Raw genomic sequence first — 20,413 nt, forward strand, 5'->3', positions numbered from 1 at the left:
CGGCCCTGGGCGCGGCGGCCCTTGCGCAGGCGCCGCCTGGTCGGAGAGTTTGGGACGCGCCGGGAAGTTGTGCTGGGTGTGCAGCCGCTGCCGCTCCCACCATGTCGGGTTCCTCCAACGTGGCGGCCATGAAGAAGGTGGTGCAGCAGCTGCGCCTGGAGGCCAGCGTCACTCGCGTTAAGGTGAGAAGCGGAGCTGGGACGGGGCGGACGTGCCGCCATTACACCGCCCCTGGGGCGCGCCCCACGGCGCTCCTCGGAGGCGGCCCGGCGGGGATGGGGCTGGGCAGGGTCGGGACCGCCTGCCCCGACCTAGCTTACCCCATCACAGGTTATAGCCCACGGCTCCGTCGGGCCGAGCAGAGGTCCGGGGTGGCTGCGCAGCCGCCTCTTCTACCGCTGCCGCCGCCCCGGAGCTCGGCCCGTGCGAGGCCCGCGTCGCCCCCTCGCTTCCTGCAGCCTCCCGGGTACCCGGAGGCCGGTGTGCGGCCGAAACGCTCCCCGGGATGGTGGCTGTGCCCTTCCCTTTAATTTCCTTTTTCTGAGAAGCGTCTTCTTCCATCGCTCTCTTGGGAAAGGGCCGCTAGAGTAGGGTTCACAACAGGTTGCCCCGGCTAGCCTGGCACTGTAAAATGGAGACTTTGCTGCAAGACGTACCGAGTACATTGAACTTGTGCGGTTTGGGGTTGAGATGGGGCCCTGCCAAATTAAGGGAAACTCTGGGCAAACCGCAAGTACAAGATACCAGTGAAGATGCTACTTTCTGAAACTTTGATCCGTATTTTTTACAAGTTCAGAGTTACAATAGAGAAAAGAATGACAAAAGAGCTCTTACTGCCTTGTCTTTAGGTACTACCTACCAAAACCACTATCTCATCATTAGTATAGGTTTCCAATGGAAGATAAACTAGCAGTTCAGTGAAGTAGAGCATCTTACACTGTAAGCTGTATTTTTACACAATTTATGTTAGTACAAGGTTCTTCATATATTTAACAAACCCATCTCCAAGATGTTTCTCATCTTTCACTCTTCAGGCTTGAAAGGTTAATGTGAACATTTTCCAAATTCTCACTCTATTACTGCGCAAATTCTTAAACCAAAAAAATGACAATGGAAGCACTGTATAAAATCTAAACAAGCTGTACTGCAGAATGATTAGCAGTATTCTTTATACTTTTGATGTAGTTACATCCTCAGTAACGAGTGGTCAGTGAATTCTAATGCCAACTTTTATTATGACTAGGTTTCCCAGGCTGCAGCAGACTTGAAGCAATTCTGCCTGCAAAATGCACAGCATGATCCCCTACTGACAGGAGTATCATCGAGTACAAACCCCTTCAGACCCCAGAAAGTTTGTTCATTTTTGTAATTACATGAACTACTTCGGTATCTTTCAGTGGTAAGTTATTGAATTACTATTCAAAAATGGTTCTGTCATTAAAAACAGCTGGCTTTAACTGAATGAGACTGCCTGTATTAAAAGTATTCAGAAGAGACATCTGACTTCTGCAGCTGGTACTGGTCTAGATCCCCGTTTTGTGCTCCTCCTCCCCCCCTGTTCTGGTCATAGCTCTGTGCTGGACACATGCTGTTCATAAGTATTATGAGCAGTATTTATGTTGCAGGCCTTCCTTCTACCTGTCTGTTGCTGCAGCAAAGTAGTAGTGGAGCCAGCTACTACTGTTAGGACCAACCTGGTTGTGCTGTATTTTCCTTCTGTGTAAGGGTGTTACTTCCCTTTTTGCATGTAGAATTACTTGCCTGACAGCATACATGGTGAATCCTGACTGTGACAGATAAAGCAAACTTTCATTCTTAAACTTTTAAAGAGCACTATCAAAGATGAGTGGTAGCCTCCAAGAGCACTGTCCCCTTACAGGGCGTGCCCTCTAAGCCACAAGGAAAAAAGAATTTTGTGAAGGCCCATACTCCACTCACACAAGCTACTACATGGCTAGAAAGTTTAAGTTAAATGGAAACACTTGAATACTCATTTGACTTTTCATTCCGTAACTTTTATAACTTCAGTAGCAATACTGCTATCACTATGAAGACTACTCACCTGGTATTCCTTGGAAATTCTGATTAGATTGTAGACTAACCTTTCAGAAAGGTGAGTTGTAGATCGACAGTAGTCTCACTGAAACTCAAAATAGTTTGCTATTTTGCCCTCAGTAAACGCATGATAATTTTACCATGTCCCCTCCTCCCCACTGCCCTTTGATTTGGATCTGTTGGTGGTGAGGGCATATACGTTATTTCAAAGCATCAGATACGCAGTGAACCATAGTGCACAATCCTTACACATCTTGTAGTGAGCCTTAACCTTAAAGAATCCTGGTTTTGTAGCTGACTTACATCACCCAAATAATTGTAATTTGCTAGATTTGCATTGTGATATTTAGGCAGCTTTACAGAAAAGTGACTACAGTCAGACTGGGTTGTTAGAATTGTTCTTTAAAACTGTTATCCCCTCAAGCAGACTGTAGAAAACTTCTAAAAAGTTTGTGTATAAACAACGTGGTTTGTGCTAGTAATAACAGTATAGAGATTGATGCTTAACTATATACACTTCCCCCATTTGTGCATTGAATTACAGCAGTGTAACTGAAGTGTGATTTAGAGTTCTTGCAGCTTTTAAAGTTATTTTTATTGTGAATTTTATCAACTATTCTTATTTAAAAGATTTTATTCTTGGGCACTGACTTGTGTTCACACTACTGTAGCATCAACACCAAGCAGTAATTCAAGGAAATCAGATCATGTGTAAACATTATAAACTGCTAACCTATAAAAAGACAAACTCTACTTTTATCAGTGACGCATACTTGCCCACTGAGGTTTGCCAAGGTCTAGTAGTTCCTGGGTGTGGATGTCAGGAAATAACTATCCTCTATCTTGCACACGCAGGGCATAAAAGGCTTATTATTTTCTTTCTCAACTACAAGCCTTATCTTCCATCTTTCTGAATTTGGAGCAGAGCACTTACTTCTGCTGAAGTTACAGGCAGAAGTCGTAACAGCAGCTTAAGTTACACTACCTATACGGAAAATGTCTTTGACTTTATCTCTTGCAAGCACATCCTCAAAATAGGCAATTTCTTAGTTGTAATCCTGGTGTTTTCACAATGAACCCATGGAATTCATGTTTACAGTTAGTACCACCTCTGTAGAGTGAAAAGTGTAACTTATTAGTTACAGACTTCCCCTGCTTTTCAAAGGCAAAGTAGATACCTGGCATTTCTGTAGGTGCCAAGTGATTTGGAACAACTTTTTCTGTCCTTCCACTTTTCAGTTCTTTTCCAACAGCTTTGATTATCGTTTTGTGCCCTTGGGCTTCATGATTTGAAAAGTTTATTCTATAAACCAATAGCAGTTTCGTAAGACAGCTGTGGAAAAAAAAGAGGATTTTGTTTTTTCTAAATAGCAGTACATGGCATACTCTGAAGGTGCCTGTTCTTAGAGTTGCTTTATTTAGAACTGATACTTTTCTAACTATATTTTGTTTTTTATTTTCAGATCTTTTAGCATCTTTTCCTAGCTGCTGATGTGTGTATGGGCAGAGTGCCTCAAGGAGTGGCCTGTTTTGAAGTCTGTACAAAAGCTTAGCTTTCATGTGCCAAATCTAACTGTAAAATTGCTACTGTCGTCAAACTTCTTACCATCTACCTCTCCAAATGAACTGTATGCTAGTAAAATACTTCTGTTTCATAAGGGAATCAGTTTTATATGCCAAGCAAAAAATAAAAGTGTCTTGACTTAGTCTGGTCTTGAAATTACTGTAAAAAGTTGATTAACACCTGGCTACGTTGACACCTCACCAGTTACTGCATCACTACAGCAGCTAGGCAGTATACAGAGGAGTCTGTCTTTACATATTCCATGCTGCTGCAAGTTTTCCTGGGGTCTTACAGAACAACGAATATTCATCAGTACTATATTCAGAAGCATAAAAGAAAAATAAAAAATAATTCAACTATACAGCCTGTCCCATATCATAGACGGGACAGAGTAACTTTATCTTGTTCTACCCTAATAGATGACTTACTCTATCAGCCATCTGACTCTTTTTAGATGAGTATGAAAAAGCTCTTACTATAGCTGCATATGAAAAGGCAATTCAAAGAAAACATCTTTAGCTGCCAGTGAATGTGTAAAACCTAAGGCAGAACAATATTCTGCAGATAATACCCACTCGAGTATAGCTGTGAGGCTGAAGAACCATATTTAAAGTTTTAGTGGGGAAAACCCTGCTCAGAGACCTGACTGTTCAGCTGAGCAGCATTTTTAGATGAGACTGCTTTATGGCCTTATGAATTCTTTCCCAGTGTTACTTCTTTTCAATTGCTTTGGGTATACACCTCTTCTAAACAGGACATGTACAGAAGAGATACCTTTAAGAGTCGAATGCATTTTTGTAACTTCAGCAACACAGCTGTCTTACGCAAGATGTTCATGAAATAAAATACCACAAGACTTCCTTGGTCAATACTGGATTGCATACAACCTTCTCAGTGTTCTCTAGATAGGAGACTATTTTTGGAAACCTATCACCATACTGTAAGTCAGAAAGAGGTTTAAAATATTTCTGTCTTACCTCATAAATGAAAGACATCAGGGTTTAGCTGCTGAAGAGAAAGAAAAATAAAAAGCTGTATAACAAATATTTTATTTTGAGAATATCTTTAAACAAAATATTTACTGTCTTTGATGTTACAAAGTGTAACCTATCTCTACAGCACAGCAGCAGTCATGGCACATCTTCAGTGATAGCTAAATTACAGGCTGCTTTGGCACTGCCATAGTTTTTCCTGCTAAACTGGAAAACAGTCACTGTCCTCCTCATGTTGGATTAGCTACAAACATAGGAAGAAAGATGCATCCTACTTGATGTGCTCCTGTAGAGTTTTAATGTTTGTATCCGCAGACAGATAATGTTCAGTATCATTATCATTCATTAGGAGTCTCAGATAATCCGTAGTTCGAAGCAGTTGTATTTCTGGCCACCAGCAATTGGCAGATAGCTGTCCCTTACAAGTGAAATTTTCTTCTATTTGTGTCCATTTCTCGTCGCTGAAATTCAAAAGAAAAGTTACCAACCAGCAAATTCATGCAACAGGATACAAACAAGGATGACCAGTTTATAGTGGGGTAGGCAGTGAAATCTGTCACAGTTATACTATAGTTCATCGAATCCTTATAGTCACCTTTTCAAGACTAACAAGGGAAAAGAATTAAGAGATTAATAGTTTAGAACTAACAAACATGCAGCAGTTCTCTGTCCATTAGAGTAGACAAAGTGTCTTTAAAACAAACAAGCTTATCCATTTCAGGGACTACACCAGGAGTATTAACTTCTGGTATAGCTTGGACACTCCCTTCTAAGTTTTGCCCATGAACTGTAATGCCATGGTAGAAATTACTGGAAAAGTAATTTATCACTGCCTAGAGTAATACTTCCATTTTTGAAGATGTACTGATGTCAGTGTTAATTTCCACTCACTATTAAGAAGTGATACTAAGTAGCTTAATCATTTTTTACATTATGATCCTTGTACTCAACCTTGAACAAAACCAGGTCTAGTCAAGTTTACCAGGCTTCCAGTAATAGCTTATACCAGGAGAGCATTTTTCACATTTGCTTATATGGTGTATGTTAAAAAAACTGCACTCTGCAAGTAAGTAGTCATGGTACATTGATATTCATCATCTTTGCTATTTTTATTTTTTACTTGCTATATTGCTTCTACTTTGCGTATTTCTCAAAATATACCTCTAAATATTTCAGTTAAACATGTACTGAGAACTGCATTTATACTGCTTTTTTAGGCTCAGATTTGTGGTTACACTTCATGTCAGATTTAGCCTCCCTCCCCAAGCAGGACTACTTCACTAGACATACCTTATGAATCCATTCATATTCACCAAATTTGGAATCAAAGGTTCCTTTTTGAAGAGACCTCAGCTTTAATGTAAAACGTGGCCCAAGTTCTTGAATTCCTACTTTCTTCTCACTCTTGAAGATATATCTTGGGGAAATAAAAAATAAAAAAAAAAAACTTAAGAAGCAATTTACGAGAACATTTGCCCAGAGAAGCTGTGGCTGCCCCATCCCTGGCAGTGTTCAAGGCCAGGTTGGACAGGGCGTGGAGAAACCTGGTCTAGTAGAAGGTGTCCCTGCCTGTGGCAGGCTGTTGGAACTGGATAAGCTCTAAGGTCCCTTCCAACCCAAACCATTCTGTGAATCTATCTACAAACATTCTCATTTGTGAGTTTTGTGGAAAGCATCACCTGTGGAATCTGAAAAAGATGTAGTCTCGCTGGTTGTGAAATGTAGCTACTTGTCTTCCAATGAACTGAGGATCATGTGGGAAGAGAGAGGCAAACATGCGACCAATAGAATGGCCAAGTCGTGTTGTGAAATTATTCAGGATTACTTCAGGTACGTGTTCTGTGGGCTCTTTCCCTTTTCGCTGAAATGAAAGTAACAGGTAAGAATGCAAAGAACAGATTTAATACAAAAGGATTTTAATATATTATCAAAAAGGAATCTGAAATAAAAGGGGGAAGACAACCATGGCCAGCCTCTCACAACAGGGCTAGTGTTATTAAGGCATGTTTTTAAATGCCTCAAACAAACTTAAGTTCATATACAAGTAAAGGAGCAACTAGTAACATCAGGATCTTTGGTTCAACAATGTAAATTGAATGAAAAATGACAATCTTACATTTCCTCTCTCCTGCATCTATTTACACTCATGGCAGCATCTGTTACAGCAAATAATGTCCTCTACCTGCCACAGGACTCTTCTCTATATTAACGCCAACTAAGAGTGTATAGGATTCTTATTAAAGAAGAACAGTGAAGTTTAAAAATTACTTATTTCAAACGAGAAAAAAAAACATTTTACTGCAAATTATTTAGGGCTAAGTAAGCACTACTTACTACAGAAGAGGTAACAAGGCTGTAAGAGTAAGAAAAACTAGGTTTACTTTAGGAACTACATCTATTGAAATCTTTTATCCCTTTGTATACTTTTATACACATCCTATTGTGCGTATACTTGTATACTTCTAGTATACTTTTATACACCCCCCCTATTTGTGTGTATACTATACATTGGGTATTCCCTATTGATGTAAGGTTATCAGCTGCTATTTATTTGCATGACTGTAGGAACACTTGTCAGCCAGTTAAAGAAATTCAGCAAATAACTATGCAAATGGAAGTGTTTTGCTTATGGAAGTAGACTATACTAGTCCTTGGCCTCCTGTCAGCTTACGAAAAGCAACGTTTGCAAGATCAGCTAAATGGTACAACAGCGCAGGTTTGACAGTTCAAATAGACTGAACATATTTATTAATAAAAAACAGACTACCCCTTTGGGTTTTTTTTAAGTTTTATTGGAGTCTCACCTTTATTTCTTTACGCAACCGGACACTACTCATTCTAAAATGAGCAGTTGGGCCATCAGGCAGATGACTTAAAACAAGACCATCTGTTCACTGAGTTAAAAAAAAAGAAGGCTGGTAAAATTCAACACGTAGTTTATAGAAGAACATTAACTGCAAAATGCAGTATTAAAGTACATCCATACTCCATGCCTGATTTACAAGGTTTCATTATATTTTTGAACATAGTTTCATAAACTAGCTGGTGTTCTGAAGGATGTCCATTAAATATTGTTTGTCGCTAACCAGTTACCGTTTATCGCTTCTTCATTTATCAATTAGTAATGTTTTATCTAGTCAGCAAAACTAAAGGGAATTTCCTGGTCAGAAAAACTTGTTAATTAAGCTGTTAAATTTATCCATGCATTACAAACTAAACTAAAAAAGCCAATACACTTTAATAATTTCACATTCCATTAGCCATCAGAGACACAAGTTGGCACAGTGATTTATAATGGTAGTTACACTGTAAGCTGCACAGTGAAGAGAAAAAAAGCCAGAATAAAGTAGATCTTTGATGCACACCACAGAATTATTTTCCTTCCCTAACAGGCCCAGGGCTAGTATATCTATTTTAATAAACGCACAAAAGGATACTTGGTATTTTGCGATCTTCATTAATGACTATTAAATCCGTGAAGTCCCTTGCAATACACTGTGGAATAATTCTTTTCAAAGCCAGTCCTCTTCGATAGTAGACATGTGAGTTAGGTATAACAGTAGACAGTTGTTCACAGAATCTCACTGTTCTCTGCAAAACAGGTGAGTTAAATTGCAATGTGGTAATTAGAGCAACAAATTCAAGTATTAGGAGAATGGAGGGTTGCTTGTTCCAACTGGCTGCTGATGGTATGTTACCAGCTTCTCTATAAACATATGAAGACAAGCTATTAAATTACTTTGTTCAGTCAGTGGAAAAGAAAATTACTCGCAATAAAGACTGCAGCACACCAAGGATATTTTGGTAATTTTTAAAGGACTTTTTTTCCCTCCCTTCATCACAGTAAAGCAGGAAAATCCCAAAAGCAAAAAATTCACAACATTTCAAAATACAATATATCTATTACATCAGGTAGTATTGTATGACTTTCCAGATAAACTATTTGAAGTGTACTTTCCCTATTTTTAAAACTACTTCTTTTATGGTTCTTACGAAAGTCAGTAATCTTCCAAATTAGTTATTGCAGGTAATTTGCATACAAAAACACATGCATGAGGTTTGGATTCTGTTATGATGGCACAAGCAGTTCTAGAGAAACGAACAGATTACACACATATACAAGGTTATTGATGGTCACTACATAAAACAGCACAAAAAAGTCCATGTGAAAGCTAGTATTTTAAAACTTTCATTTCCCAATCATAGGACGAAAACCTTGACATCTTACAACCAGCTGATTGCTTAGAATGATAGAAGTAAAAGACACGTACCCCACGAGGTCTGTCTGATGTTGTAATAAGAATTTTGGGAACCGTCTGTCTGTTGAAGTATGGTGCAAATTCATCAGTTGCTTCATCAAAAGCAACCTGGAAGAACAGAAGTCTCATTAATACACCATATGTGAAATAATTGAAGAGCAATTGTTTGATACGATCTAAATTCTGATTTAGTTAAGAAAAATTTCAATTCTTGAAATTTACCCTATAATTAATCATCACAAGGCATGTAGGGTTTGCATTTGTAAGAACCTAATGTGATGAACACTGGCAGGTTATACTATCAACAACAGTAAATTAAAATTATCTCATAAGATAATGAAAGAATGGCATCACCTCTTAAGTGAACCCAGCACATGTAAAAAGTAATGAACACCTTAACGGGAGAGTGGTGAACGTTAAGTTTCATCAGTCTATTTAATGACACTTCTTGGAAAACAAAGGAGAAATAAAAAAAAAAAAAAATCACCACCCCAATCAACGTTTAACTTAACAGCACATGCAGAAATTAAGCAGTTACCTCTTCATCATTGGGATCTACAGTTGTTTCATCGTACACTCTCTGATTTTCAATAGTCTTTGGTATGGCTTTTGGAGGGGCCTAAAATAAGTAAGTTCATTAACTTATTATATCCATGTGATGTTTAAGTGTATTGCAAAACCACATCCATACTGCCATGATACAGTGTACACTTCTACACAGAACTAGAAATATTATTTGTTATATGTGAGCTCTTAAAAAACAAGTTACAATATCACCTTGGTTAAAAACAGGCACTAGTACTGGGACACCAGGGAGCATCACAAAGAGAAGTACTGCTACCACAGTAACACTGCTTGATTTCAGTCTTATTAAGAAACAGGCTTCCAAAACAAAAAGAGGGGAACTTTCTATCCACTTCTGTGGAAGAAAAAAGCTCTACTTTTCAACAGCAATGCATTTTAGCCTTGACATCTACAACTGAACAACTAGTAGCCTATGTTTACCCCATTTACTTGCACTGCTCTTGGGAGATTATGATAATACAGGAACTTACAGCTGTCAACTGTCAAAACACTTTTTGGAAGGAAAGGAAAAGAAGCAAACACCTTGTTAGTGGCTAGGCTTGGAAACAACTGAACAACTGGTCTGGGCAGGGTTTTGGCCAGATCTGACTGTTTTAATTTAGATAAAAATTACTTACCAGAGGGTAATTCTTAACACCATCAACACAGTACAACAGCAATCACATTGGCCAGAAATTACTTTTCAGGAAGGGCCTGCTTTTATGCCCTCATTAGCCTGAAACTCACCCTGCCCGCCCACAGCATCATTGAGCTCAGTACCAACGACATTCCCAAGCTCAGCTGTTTGATACCTCCACTACACAGCACAGTGCCGCTGAAGGCTACCACAGCCAGCAGGCACTGAGACCACTTCTCCACTGGAGTCTGTGCAGGCCCCGTCTGACTCGACACTGAAGAACCCCAGCACAAGACTGATGAAGAATTATCAGAGGCGAGCTGCCCCCCCCGCCGGCGCGGAGTACCACGTCCCCGCGGCGGGGCGGCCTCACCACGACGCGGGACCCGGAGACCTTACTTTGTCTCCGAGGGCTTCTCGCTCTTTTCTCCGCTTCTTCTTGGCGGCGAGTTTCTCCTACCGAGAGAGGGAGAGCGGTCCGTTAGCCAGACAGGGCCGGGCATCCCCCGCCCTCCCGCCAGGCCGCCGCGAGGGTCCCTCCTCTCCCCACCTTCCTCTGCTGCTGCTTCCATCGAAGGAACATGAAGTGCCGCCGCTGCTTGTTCTTGATCTCGGACACGCTGAAGGTCGGCGGGAAGAGAACCCGCGCCGGGGCCGATGACCCCGCATCCTTGGGCACCGCGCCGCGCCGGGGCCGATGTGGCTGAGCTGGTTGCTCAGCAGGGAGCAAACTTGGAGATAAGATGAGGGGATTGAAAAGAAATTACTACTAAAGTGTAACTTATAATCAGGGGTAACAATACTAAGCTTTGAACAAACATGACACACCGGCGGATTTACATTAATGATAGTAAAAGCATCATGACCCAGCAGTGTTTTCCCATGAGCATACGTTTTGCATCCAGACGTTTATTTGCTCACAGTGGGCTAGGCTGTGGGAAGCATCTGTTTGAAAGGAACCCCAGGGGGGTTTTGTGGTGATGCTCCTGAAAATCATTTTTATTCCATTAAAGCCTGTTAAAACTTAGGTGAAAATGCAAGAACCCCTACAGCTAATGAAAGAGATTTAATTGAAGAAAAGCTAGAAATTAGTTTTTCTGTTCCTGATCTGATGTTCCAGCTTAGAGGTGTGCAGGTGTTGCTGCACAGTAAAGGCTACTCTGGTGTATAGAAATTGAGTACTCAGTGATTGGGAGAGTGATGGAAGCTGCGTTGTTAGAGGCATTTTTAATCCCAGACTGCAAAATTCTGAGCCTGAGACTGACTAGTTCCATGTGTCCCAAGGATTGTCTTAAAGCTTGGAAAACATCTAATTTATATACAAATACTATTTTGTATTACTAAGTTTCTCTTACCAGACAAGTGAAAAAGAACTCTGTTAATATAAACGCGTGAAGATAGTGGAAAAAGATCTAGAACTTGAGACATTGTCTTAAACAATGTCTGAAACCTACTGCTGTCCTATAAACAAATTTAACTCTGTAGGTTGCTTCTCTACCTACAGGTTATTTCTACTTAACATAGATGTAAATGAAAGATCAAAAGCCTCATTATGCACAATCCCCCGTTTTTCTGGCTTCACTCCCACTTTTGTCAAGAGAAAATATTTCAGCTCTCCTGGGTGCCTTAAGGATAAGTAGTTTCCATGGTAATTAAGGTTTGGGGATTTAGTTGAGAATGTGTTAAGCGAAGACTTTCTGTAACTTTATCTCCCTGGCTGATGCAAATATCTGAAGTTGCAAGGGCACCTCCAAAAGTCATTAGCAGAAATGCTCAGTGCTGTACTTAGTAGACCTATTAGGGAGTTCTTTGTAGTTCCAGTTGGCAATGGTGTTTTTGTCGGGATGGTTGCAAACTGATGTGCATCGTAATGCCGTGAAGCTCATTGAAGTAGTTGTGTATTGAAAAAAACACATTCTCTTCCTCCCTCCCAGCAAAAGAGAAGGCAATCTCCTAGTATGATTCAAAGACTTTTCTCCTAAGGTCTCACAGGAGCAAAATAATGATATGCAATAATACAGGAACTTTCTAGGGCAGGGGAGGGGCAATAAAAAGATGCCAGAAGCACATTGTGGACTTCGTAAAAATAAGATCACTAACAAAGTACAATCATAACTTCAATAGAAGGCCCAACTAATAAAGGCATTCTTTGCATTAGTTTCATCACAGAGAAGGTTCCAGGGATTTATGCTTATTTTAGCTACAAGCTCTGGCTAAAGTCCTACAAGTTCTGCACAAAGTTGTATTTTTTTAAAAAAGTCATAGAATCAAAGAAAATCGTAGAATAGTTAGGGTTGGAAAGGACCTTAAGATCATCTCGTTCAAGCCCCCTGCCATGGGCAGAGACACCTCACACTAAACAGTGCCACCCAAGGCTCTGCCCAACCTGGTCTTGAACACTGCCAGGGATGGAGCATTCACAGCTTCCCTGGGCAACCCATTCCAGTGCCTCACCACCCTTACAGTAAAGAATTTCTTATATCCAATCTAAACTTCCCCTGTTTAAGTTTGAACCTGTTACCCCTTGTCCTGTCACTACAGTCCCTAATGAAGAGTCCCTCACCAGCATCCTTACAGGCCCCCTTCAGATAGTGTAAGGCTGCTACGAGGTCTCCATGCAGCCTTCTCTTCTCCAGGCTGAACAGCCCAAACTTCCTCAGCCTGTCTTCATACAGGAGGTGCTCCAGTCCCCTGATCATCCTTGTGGCCCTTCTCTGGACTTGTCCCAACAGTTCCATGTCCTTTTCATGTTGAGGACGCCAGCACTGCACACAATACTCCAAGTGAGGTCTCACGAGAGCAGAATAGAGGGGCAGGATCACCTCCTTCGACCTGCTGGTCACGCTCCTTTTGATGCAGCCCAGGATACGGTTGGCTTTCTGGGCTGTGAGCGCGTACTGAAGCCAGCTCATGTTCAGTTTCTCATCAACCAACACCCCTAAGTCTTTCTCCATGGGGCTGCTCTGAATCTCTTCTTTGCCCAACTTGTAGCTGTGCCTGGGATTGCCCCAACTCAGGTGTAGGACCTTGCACTTGGCATGGTTAAACTTCATGAGGTTGGCATCAGCCCACCTCACAAGCGTGTCGAGGTCCCTCTGGATGGCATTCCTTCCCTCCAGGGTATCAACTGAGCCACACAGCTTGGTGTCATCGGCAAACTTGCTGAGGGCACACTCAATCCCACTGTCCATGTCAGCGACAAAGATGTTGAACAAGACCGGTCCCAACACCGATCCCTGAGGGACATCACTCGTTACTGGTCTCCAGCTGGACACTGAGCCATTGACCAAAACCCTTTGCATGCGGCCCTCCAGCCAGTTCTTTATCCACCGAGTGGTCCATCCATCAAATTGATGTCTCTCCAATTTAGAGACAAGGATGTCATGCGGGACAGTGTCAAACACTTTGCACAAGTCCTGGTAGATGACATCAACAGCTCTGCTGCTGTCCATCAGTTCCATAAACTAATTACAATTAATGCAGCATTACAGGGAAACTGCCTTCTAAAGGAGTTGCCTGGTTAAAAACAAAACAAAACACTCCCCAACACCCCACCCAAAAAAAAACAAAACAACCAACCAACAAAAAAAAACAAAAAAAAAGACAAAAAAAAAGAAAAAAAACCCAAACAAACAGAAAACACCAGTAGCTTTGATTCGTGTAAACCAGCAAGTAAGTTCGCCAGTGGAGTCAGAACTAAGGAACTTTGAAGGAGACCTTCCTGTACATTACCACTGACGCTGCTGCAGTAGTGGAAGCACCATTTTGAGTTGTGTCAGTGGAGCACCAGAGGGGTTTCTGCTGCTCTCTCATTTTAAACAATTGAAAAATATTTCTGTGCTTAAGTTGAAAGGAGAAAAATTCATCTGGGGAAAGGAAATGGAGTTAGAAAATCTTTATGAAAGATGAGAGAAAAAGGGTAAGGTGCTTCTGGATTCAAGAATTTATTAGAAAGAGAACTGGTTTTCGGCAGGTTTTTTTTTTTGTTTATTGGTTGGGGATTTTTTAGTAATAACCAACATTTTGCTATTTTCCTGTTTTGTTTTTCTTAATTACATTACCTGAAGGGAGAGAAGACATGCTACTTGTCTTCAGGATTCATTACACTGAACAGAATACCCCAGAAAACACAGTGCTCCAAACCAAGCAAACTCTTGTCTACGTTGGAAGAGAGACAAGACCTACGGGCTTCTTTATTTCTTTCTTCCTACAGAATACTGGTTTTCTCCTGAAAAAATAAAACAAAAGCTGTTGTATGTTTTAAAATGGATTTATTTTAACTGCAGTTATGTTGTTAATATGGCAAAGCAATTTCCCTTGGAATCAGTGTGCCAGAGTTCTTTGTGGTTGTTGTTAAAACAGATAACCATCAATTGGTAATAGTAAATTGAAGACTGCAAGTTTCATGGGCACAGTCTCTGTAATATCTCAATTGTGAGAATTCTTGGTGTGTGAGTAGAGGACAAGAGAGAAGTGACTAATTTTCCTCTAGAGCAAATCCCCAAAGTTACACGATTGGAAACAGTATTGTCATGGATCTAAAATTGGTGAGGAGAGGGGAAATGCAAGGAATGTGAGGGCACAAGAAAACACAAGAAAGAAGTGAGATGGCTCAAGGTTCCCTCAAGGGTTAGCTTTGTTGAGGTCCATGTTTATGGCCCTCAAAACCTTTTGCAACATCCCTAGGCCCTCTGGACTCTGTTGGTGGTGAAGAATATGCCTGAACTGTTGAAGTTAGTGCTACGTACTGATAAGCAAGTGAAGTCAGAGAGGCTCATGCATTTAAACAGGCAGCAAAAGGCAGCATAGAACAGAAATGCAACTTGGAGCCTTGCAGTGTGGGTGCTTGCTGTTGCAGCAGGCACCCTTTGTTCAGCTGCCCATGAGGCCTAATTGACAGGAGCCAGGACTGAAGTGCATTCTTCTTCTTCTTGCATTCACAGCTAGCTCTCCCATCCTTTCATGGTGCTGTGTAGGTAAGTTCTACCCCAAAGGTCTGGCTTTTGTTATGCCTGTAAGCACCTCAGCCTTGAGACTGCAGAGCGGTTAGTACAGCTTTGATTGTGTCAGAGCCTTACTAGGCCCTCAAAATAGATGTTCTCTGCACTCTTGCTTGCAGCCTCTCTCTGTAAGCATCCCTGGGGACTGTCTAACCACATTGACTGTGTAGCGATTAAAAATTAGTGATAGTAGCTTTCCTTAACTGGCAGTTCAAAAGTTATTCACATTTGATACAGAAGACTTTCTAGCCTCTGGAGATTGACACTCAACGTCTTTCCTTTCAGTACAATCAAACCACAGGCCTGCAGGTTTTTCAGAGGTGAAAACTGTCCTCATTCTTCCAACTGAAGCTATTGTTGCATACAGAGTAAGATGCTGAAAACACTAGACCAAATATCCAGTGGTTGGGTCAGTGTCTTAGAGGAAGGACTGTTGGATTCCTAGCTAGGTTTCAATCCTCTCCCTGTAGTTTACTTTAAACAGTTATGCAGCAAAGCAAAAACAAGCTATAGAGAATGGATTGTAACCAAGTTCAGTCTCCAGGTGTGTGCCCTCATCACTGGGCTGAAGAATCTGATTCCTTTTACACCTCTGTCCTGCTGCTCTCTTGTTTTTTGCCCAGTGAAGAACAGGTAGCGTGGTCTCACCACCCTGGTGGTGGGAGACACGCCATGTGGCAAGGGAATCTGTTTGAGCCCACATCTGTTTAGCCGAGGAAATAGTTGAACATGGGCCCACCACAGTATGCTGCCATAAAAAAAATGGACACCTATACCATCACCGAGAGAAAGCCTGTGTTATGTTTTGCAGGGAGTCTGGTTCTGTGATGCTTCTCACATGTTACTGTACCTAGCCATCCAGGATCTCTGCTGTAGAAAAGTCTCTTGTTTATCCAGCTAAAGGCATAATCATGAAGTAAATGCTAAACTGCTTAGCTCTGTCCACACTGAGGCATACCCAAAGCTATTTCTCCAGGGGAACATTATGTAGAGGAGCGAAGTAAAATTACAAGGTGCCTATGCAGGAACTGTGGGTAGTTTCCAAGATCATATATTTGGAACTTATGGGCTTGCATTCCTCAGTGGATCTTGTTTACAGCCTTTAATTTCAATATTTTCAGTCACCTAAGGCAATCTCTCCAATGGATAAAATGGGGATCATGCTCAGTAAGGTTGGGTATTATTTAGCATTTCATGATGAAAACTAGACCTTACTATGTTCTCTCAGTGCCTGTCCTCATCCTGTAGCACAAAAATTAATTATTTCATATGCTTTTCTGGGTTACTCTTCTTTTAGTATCTGAGCTGTCTACAGACATTAAGGTGCTTATTGGAAAGAGTGTATTATGTCAATTTGCAGATGGGAAAATTAAATTTAAGCAAGTTTGTCAAAACAAAATTTATCAAAGGTATCTATGACTTTAGAATGCCCAGTGTAAGACATGCAAAGCTGGATATTGCGAGAATATTTAATGCCATACGTTCAAACCACAACTGTGTTCAATTAGGTTCACAATTAACTTCACCACATTCAGGATCATGCTAGATATCAGATGCCAGATATCTCAAGTTCAGCACCCAGCAAATGAGGATTGCAGACTTACTGTGCATCTCTAAAGTAATTATTGTTAAACTACAGGAGAGTAAGGAGAGCAAATGAAATTTTGTTAGTCAGTTTTCATTCTGTAATGCCCTCAGTCTTCAGAATTTCTTTATGATCTCTGTGGTTTTTACAGTTCTTTACAGTGTATAAAGTCCTAGGTTTAAGCAAGCCAACAGTGGTAAAAAAAACGCAGGCCCCTCTGAATAGCAGCTTTAATTTATCGAGTATTAATACTCCCTCCCCCAGCAGGTATCACACCAGGACTGAGAGCACACTCTGTTATCTCATCTAGGTCCTTAGTGAGGATATGAAGAGTTGTGGCCCCTGCATGGGTCTCTGAGGAACACCAGTAGTAACCAGCCATCTTTTTGTTGGACTTTGCACGGCTGATCGACACCCATTGTACTCCACAGGGCAGCTGATTATCCATCCAGCTTGTGTAATATTTTTCCACTCCATATTTCACCAGTTTGACTGTAAGGGTACTGTAAGACACCATTCTGAAGGCCTTCCTGAAGTCAAGGTAAACACCTCTGCTGAGTCAGACTTCCCATCAAAGAGTGGCCCTTGGTAAAGCCACCCTACACCAGCTGTTCTCAATCGCCTTTGTGTCCCTCAGGTGCCTGGAAATGTCTTCCAGGAGGATTTGCTCTACAATCATCCTGGGGATGGAGGTGAGGCTGACAGTCCCTGACTTCTCCATCCTGCCCTCCTTGAAGTTGCAAGCTTAGTGTAACCCTTGTGCTATAACATGCAAAAGGCAGTGATTACTGATGCATTCAAGTGGTCTGTGTCCAAATCTCAGAATGTGTATGTATGTGCATGTGAGAAAGAAAAAGAAGCAAAGCTGTCAGAAGCCTGAGAGAGAAAAACTTAAATAATCAAAAAATGAAGCAAAGGAGAACATGTCAAAAAAAAAGTATTTTATGTGATATTCTTAAAAAAAATAAGTCTTGCAAATGTATTCTTTAAAAAGTATGGAAACCATACCATGGAGACCAGTAACGAGTGGTGTCCCTCAGGGATCCGTATTGGGACCGGTCTTGTTCAACATCTTTGTTGGTGACATGGACAGTGGGATTGAGTGCGCCCTCAGCAAGTTTGCCGATGACACCAAGATGTGTGGTTGGGTTGATACCCTGGAGGGAAGGAATGCCATCCAGAGGGACCTTGACACGCTTGTGAGGTGGGCTGATGCCAACCTCATGAGGTTTAACCATGACAAGTGCAAGGTCCTGCACCTGGGTCAGAGCAATCCCAGGCACAGCTACAGGTTGGGCAGAGAAGAGATTCAGAGCAGCCCTGCGGAGAAGGACTTAGGGGTGTTGGTTGATGAGAAACTGAACGTGAGCCGGCAGCGTGCGCTCGCAGCCCAGAAAGCCAACCATATCCTGGGCTGCATCAAAAGGAGCATGACCAGCAGGTCGAAGGAGGTGATCCTGCCCCTCTACTCTGCTCTTGTGAGACCTCACCTGGAGTATTGTGTGCAGTGCTGGAGTCCTCATAGCAGACTTCCAGTATCTGAGGGGGGCCTATAGGAATGCTGGCGAGAGACTCTTCAGTAGGGACTGTAGTGATAGGACAAGGCGTAAGGTGTTAAAACAGGTGAAGTTTAGATTGGATATGAGTAAGAAATTCTTTACTGTGAGGGTGGTGAGGCACTGGAATGGGTTGCCCAGGGAAGTTGTGAATGCTCCATCCCTGGTGGTGTTCAAGGCCAGGTTGGGCAGAGCCTTGGGTGGCATGGTTTATTGTGAGGTGTCCCTGCCCATGGCAGGGGTGTTGGAACTAGATGATCTTAAGGTCCTTTCCAACCCTAACTATTCTATGATTCTATGATTTTAAATTCCAGTGTCTGCTGCATATAAGTGTCCAGTTTTAAAACTGTTTAAAGTTTAAAAAATTACTTTGCAGCTGCTCTGTGGATGTCGACACAATCTTAACTGCGTAGTTTTAACTAACATTACAATAATTTATTCCCACAGGACCTATCAAGATGGCGTAGCTGGCCATTATCCTAATCTGGGCAGATCAGCTTGATGAATACTGGATGCTTAATTTACTACAAGTCCGTCAGCACTTCTGGTTAGTTAGTACATTAAAACTACTAGATAATGCAATCGTCTGTAAGCCAAAAAAAAAAAAATTAGAAAAGATCGTTTGGTAGAGCTTCAGGTGCCTTGTGCAGAAAGGTGAAATACTTCCCCACGTAGAAATTCTATAAATGAGAAAATTGTAATTTGATTCATTTAGACCTTTTGAGCAGTTTATGCTATAGCTGCCCATGGCAAAGTACTGAAGAAGCATCTAGTGCTTCCAACATGGTATTCTGCTGAATTGATGTTGCTGCTTTTGGAGATCACTATCTTTTTCTAAAGAATTGCCCTGTAAAAGGGAAGGCAGTCAATGGCAGCATTTCATCAGCTTTGTGGGTATGGAAGAACTTGAGTTTCTTGAGGGGTGTGGTCCTCTTTGTAGGAAGTAATGATAGTATCTTTTTGGTGGTGGAAATTACACATCGCTTGGGCTACCTTAATAAAACATTCCTTCATGTACTGAAGGAGAAAGGGTTTATCCAGCATTAGAATATGACTCATTTCTATCCAGATATTTTTCAGAATATGCCACATTGTGCTTTTATTTATTGACTTGCTGTTATTTTATATTAAGTCATACTTGTGCTGTAGTAGAATATTTTCACTGTAATAAATAGAACTTGGTACAGCAAACAATTTTGCTTCTTTTTCTGCTTGCCCTAAGAATTTTCTCCCTGTTCAAAATCATTGCAATGTAATTTGTAGTTGTTACTATAGAAACAAGGTAACTAATTTGTTACAGAATAAAATACCTGAAATGAACCTGTTGTTCCCCTTGCCTATCACTTTTAACTCTATGGTATCAACACACATTATCAACAATTAAGGAAAGTATATTGATGAAATAGACTTCTATTTTAATTCATTTCAGTGTCTGGCTATATTAATCTTTAGCTCTTAGTAGATACTTTACATTTTAAATTGGGGAAAAATAGGATCATTTTCTACTTGGCGTTGTTAAGAAGTCAGAAGTATTTAAAAATGGCTAATATTAGTTAGTTTACAATTTTGTAAGATAATATTTGCATTAGAAACAGAAGTTGTGCAGTGATGCATGATGAGGATTTGTTCCACATTGTTGCCAGAATCTTTGGTAAGGTGAGCTAATTTGAATGATGTGCATTTAAATATAGTTAATTGCAGGCTAATATTTCTAGGAAAGAAAAATGTAGATCAGTTATCTGATGGAGAACTGTATGAAGAGTAGGGATACAGAAAAGCAATTAAGAGCACATGGAAATGCAATCCTTGTGGATAAATGTGGGGAGCGCACTGTAGCAACAGGGTTTTGTCGGTGGAGCAGTATGTCTTGGCCTGATACCGAGACAAAAATTGCAGATCTTGTTAAGCAGAACTATACGGTTGATTTGGGATCTTGAAACCCTTCTTATAGAAGAGACTTAAAAAGCTTAATCTCTTTAGTCCATCAATTAATCACATAAGAGCTAACTCGCCTGGAATTATATAAATAAAGAGCATCATTGTAATCACAGAAATCTTCAGTTTAACAGACAAACCTTTAAAAGATGTAGCACTTGAAAGCTGAGTCAAGAGACTTCTTTTTAATTAAAAAAAAAAAACAAAACTAAAACCAGCAAAAAACTAACTACACTGGAATAAAAAATAACGAATAAAAAAAAAAA

General features: G+C 40.9%; 2 protein-coding genes across 2 annotated transcripts; one reads left to right on the forward strand and one right to left on the reverse strand.

The window, feature by feature from the left end:
• GNG5 (G protein subunit gamma 5) lies at window positions 1-3,761 on the forward strand. Its single transcript, XM_062611239.1, has 3 exons — window positions 1-182; window positions 1,244-1,399; window positions 3,519-3,761. Exons 1-2 carry the CDS (start codon window positions 102-104, stop codon window positions 1,367-1,369), a joined length of 207 nt encoding a protein of 68 aa, XP_062467223.1. The 5' UTR covers window positions 1-101; the 3' UTR covers window positions 1,370-1,399; window positions 3,519-3,761.
• Window positions 3,762-4,652: 891 nt separating this feature from the next.
• Window positions 4,653-15,745, reverse strand: RPF1 (ribosome production factor 1 homolog). The gene is made up of 10 exons (XM_062611285.1): window positions 15,720-15,745; window positions 10,622-10,802; window positions 10,471-10,527; window positions 9,409-9,489; window positions 8,883-8,978; window positions 8,049-8,202; window positions 7,416-7,498; window positions 6,291-6,472; window positions 5,902-6,028; window positions 4,653-5,072 (listed from the first exon to the last, which is right to left on the reverse strand). Exons 1-10 carry the CDS (start codon window positions 15,743-15,745, stop codon window positions 5,031-5,033), a joined length of 1,029 nt encoding a protein of 342 aa, XP_062467269.1. The 3' UTR covers window positions 4,653-5,030.
• Between the last annotated feature and the right edge of the window lie 4,668 nt (window positions 15,746-20,413).

This window comes from Pezoporus occidentalis, unplaced genomic scaffold (assembly GCF_034315485.1).
Source record: "Pezoporus occidentalis ecotype Australia unplaced genomic scaffold, CSIRO_AGI_Poc_V1 ctg151, whole genome shotgun sequence".
Lineage (NCBI taxonomy): Eukaryota > Metazoa > Chordata > Aves > Psittaciformes > Psittacidae > Pezoporus > Pezoporus occidentalis.

Bases quoted from the DNA above. Each gene is read 5' to 3' on its own strand.
- RPF1 (XM_062611285.1), bottom strand. From the start codon at position 15,745: ATGGCGTGTCTCCCACCACCAGGGTG. The intron at 9,490-10,470 runs GTAAGGTCTCCG...TACTTATTTTAG, and splicing joins GAGAAGCCCTCGGAGACAAA to GCCCCTCCAAAAGCCATACC. The intron at 6,029-6,290 runs GTGATGCTTTCC...TATTTCCCCAAG, and splicing joins ATCTTTTTCAGATTCCACAG to ATATATCTTCAAGAGTGAGA.
- GNG5 (XM_062611239.1), top strand. From the start codon at position 102: ATGTCGGGTTCCTCCAACGTGGCGGCCATGAAGAAGGTGGTGCAGCAG. The intron at 183-1,243 runs GTGAGAAGCGGA...TATTATGACTAG, and splicing joins CCAGCGTCACTCGCGTTAAG to GTTTCCCAGGCTGCAGCAGA.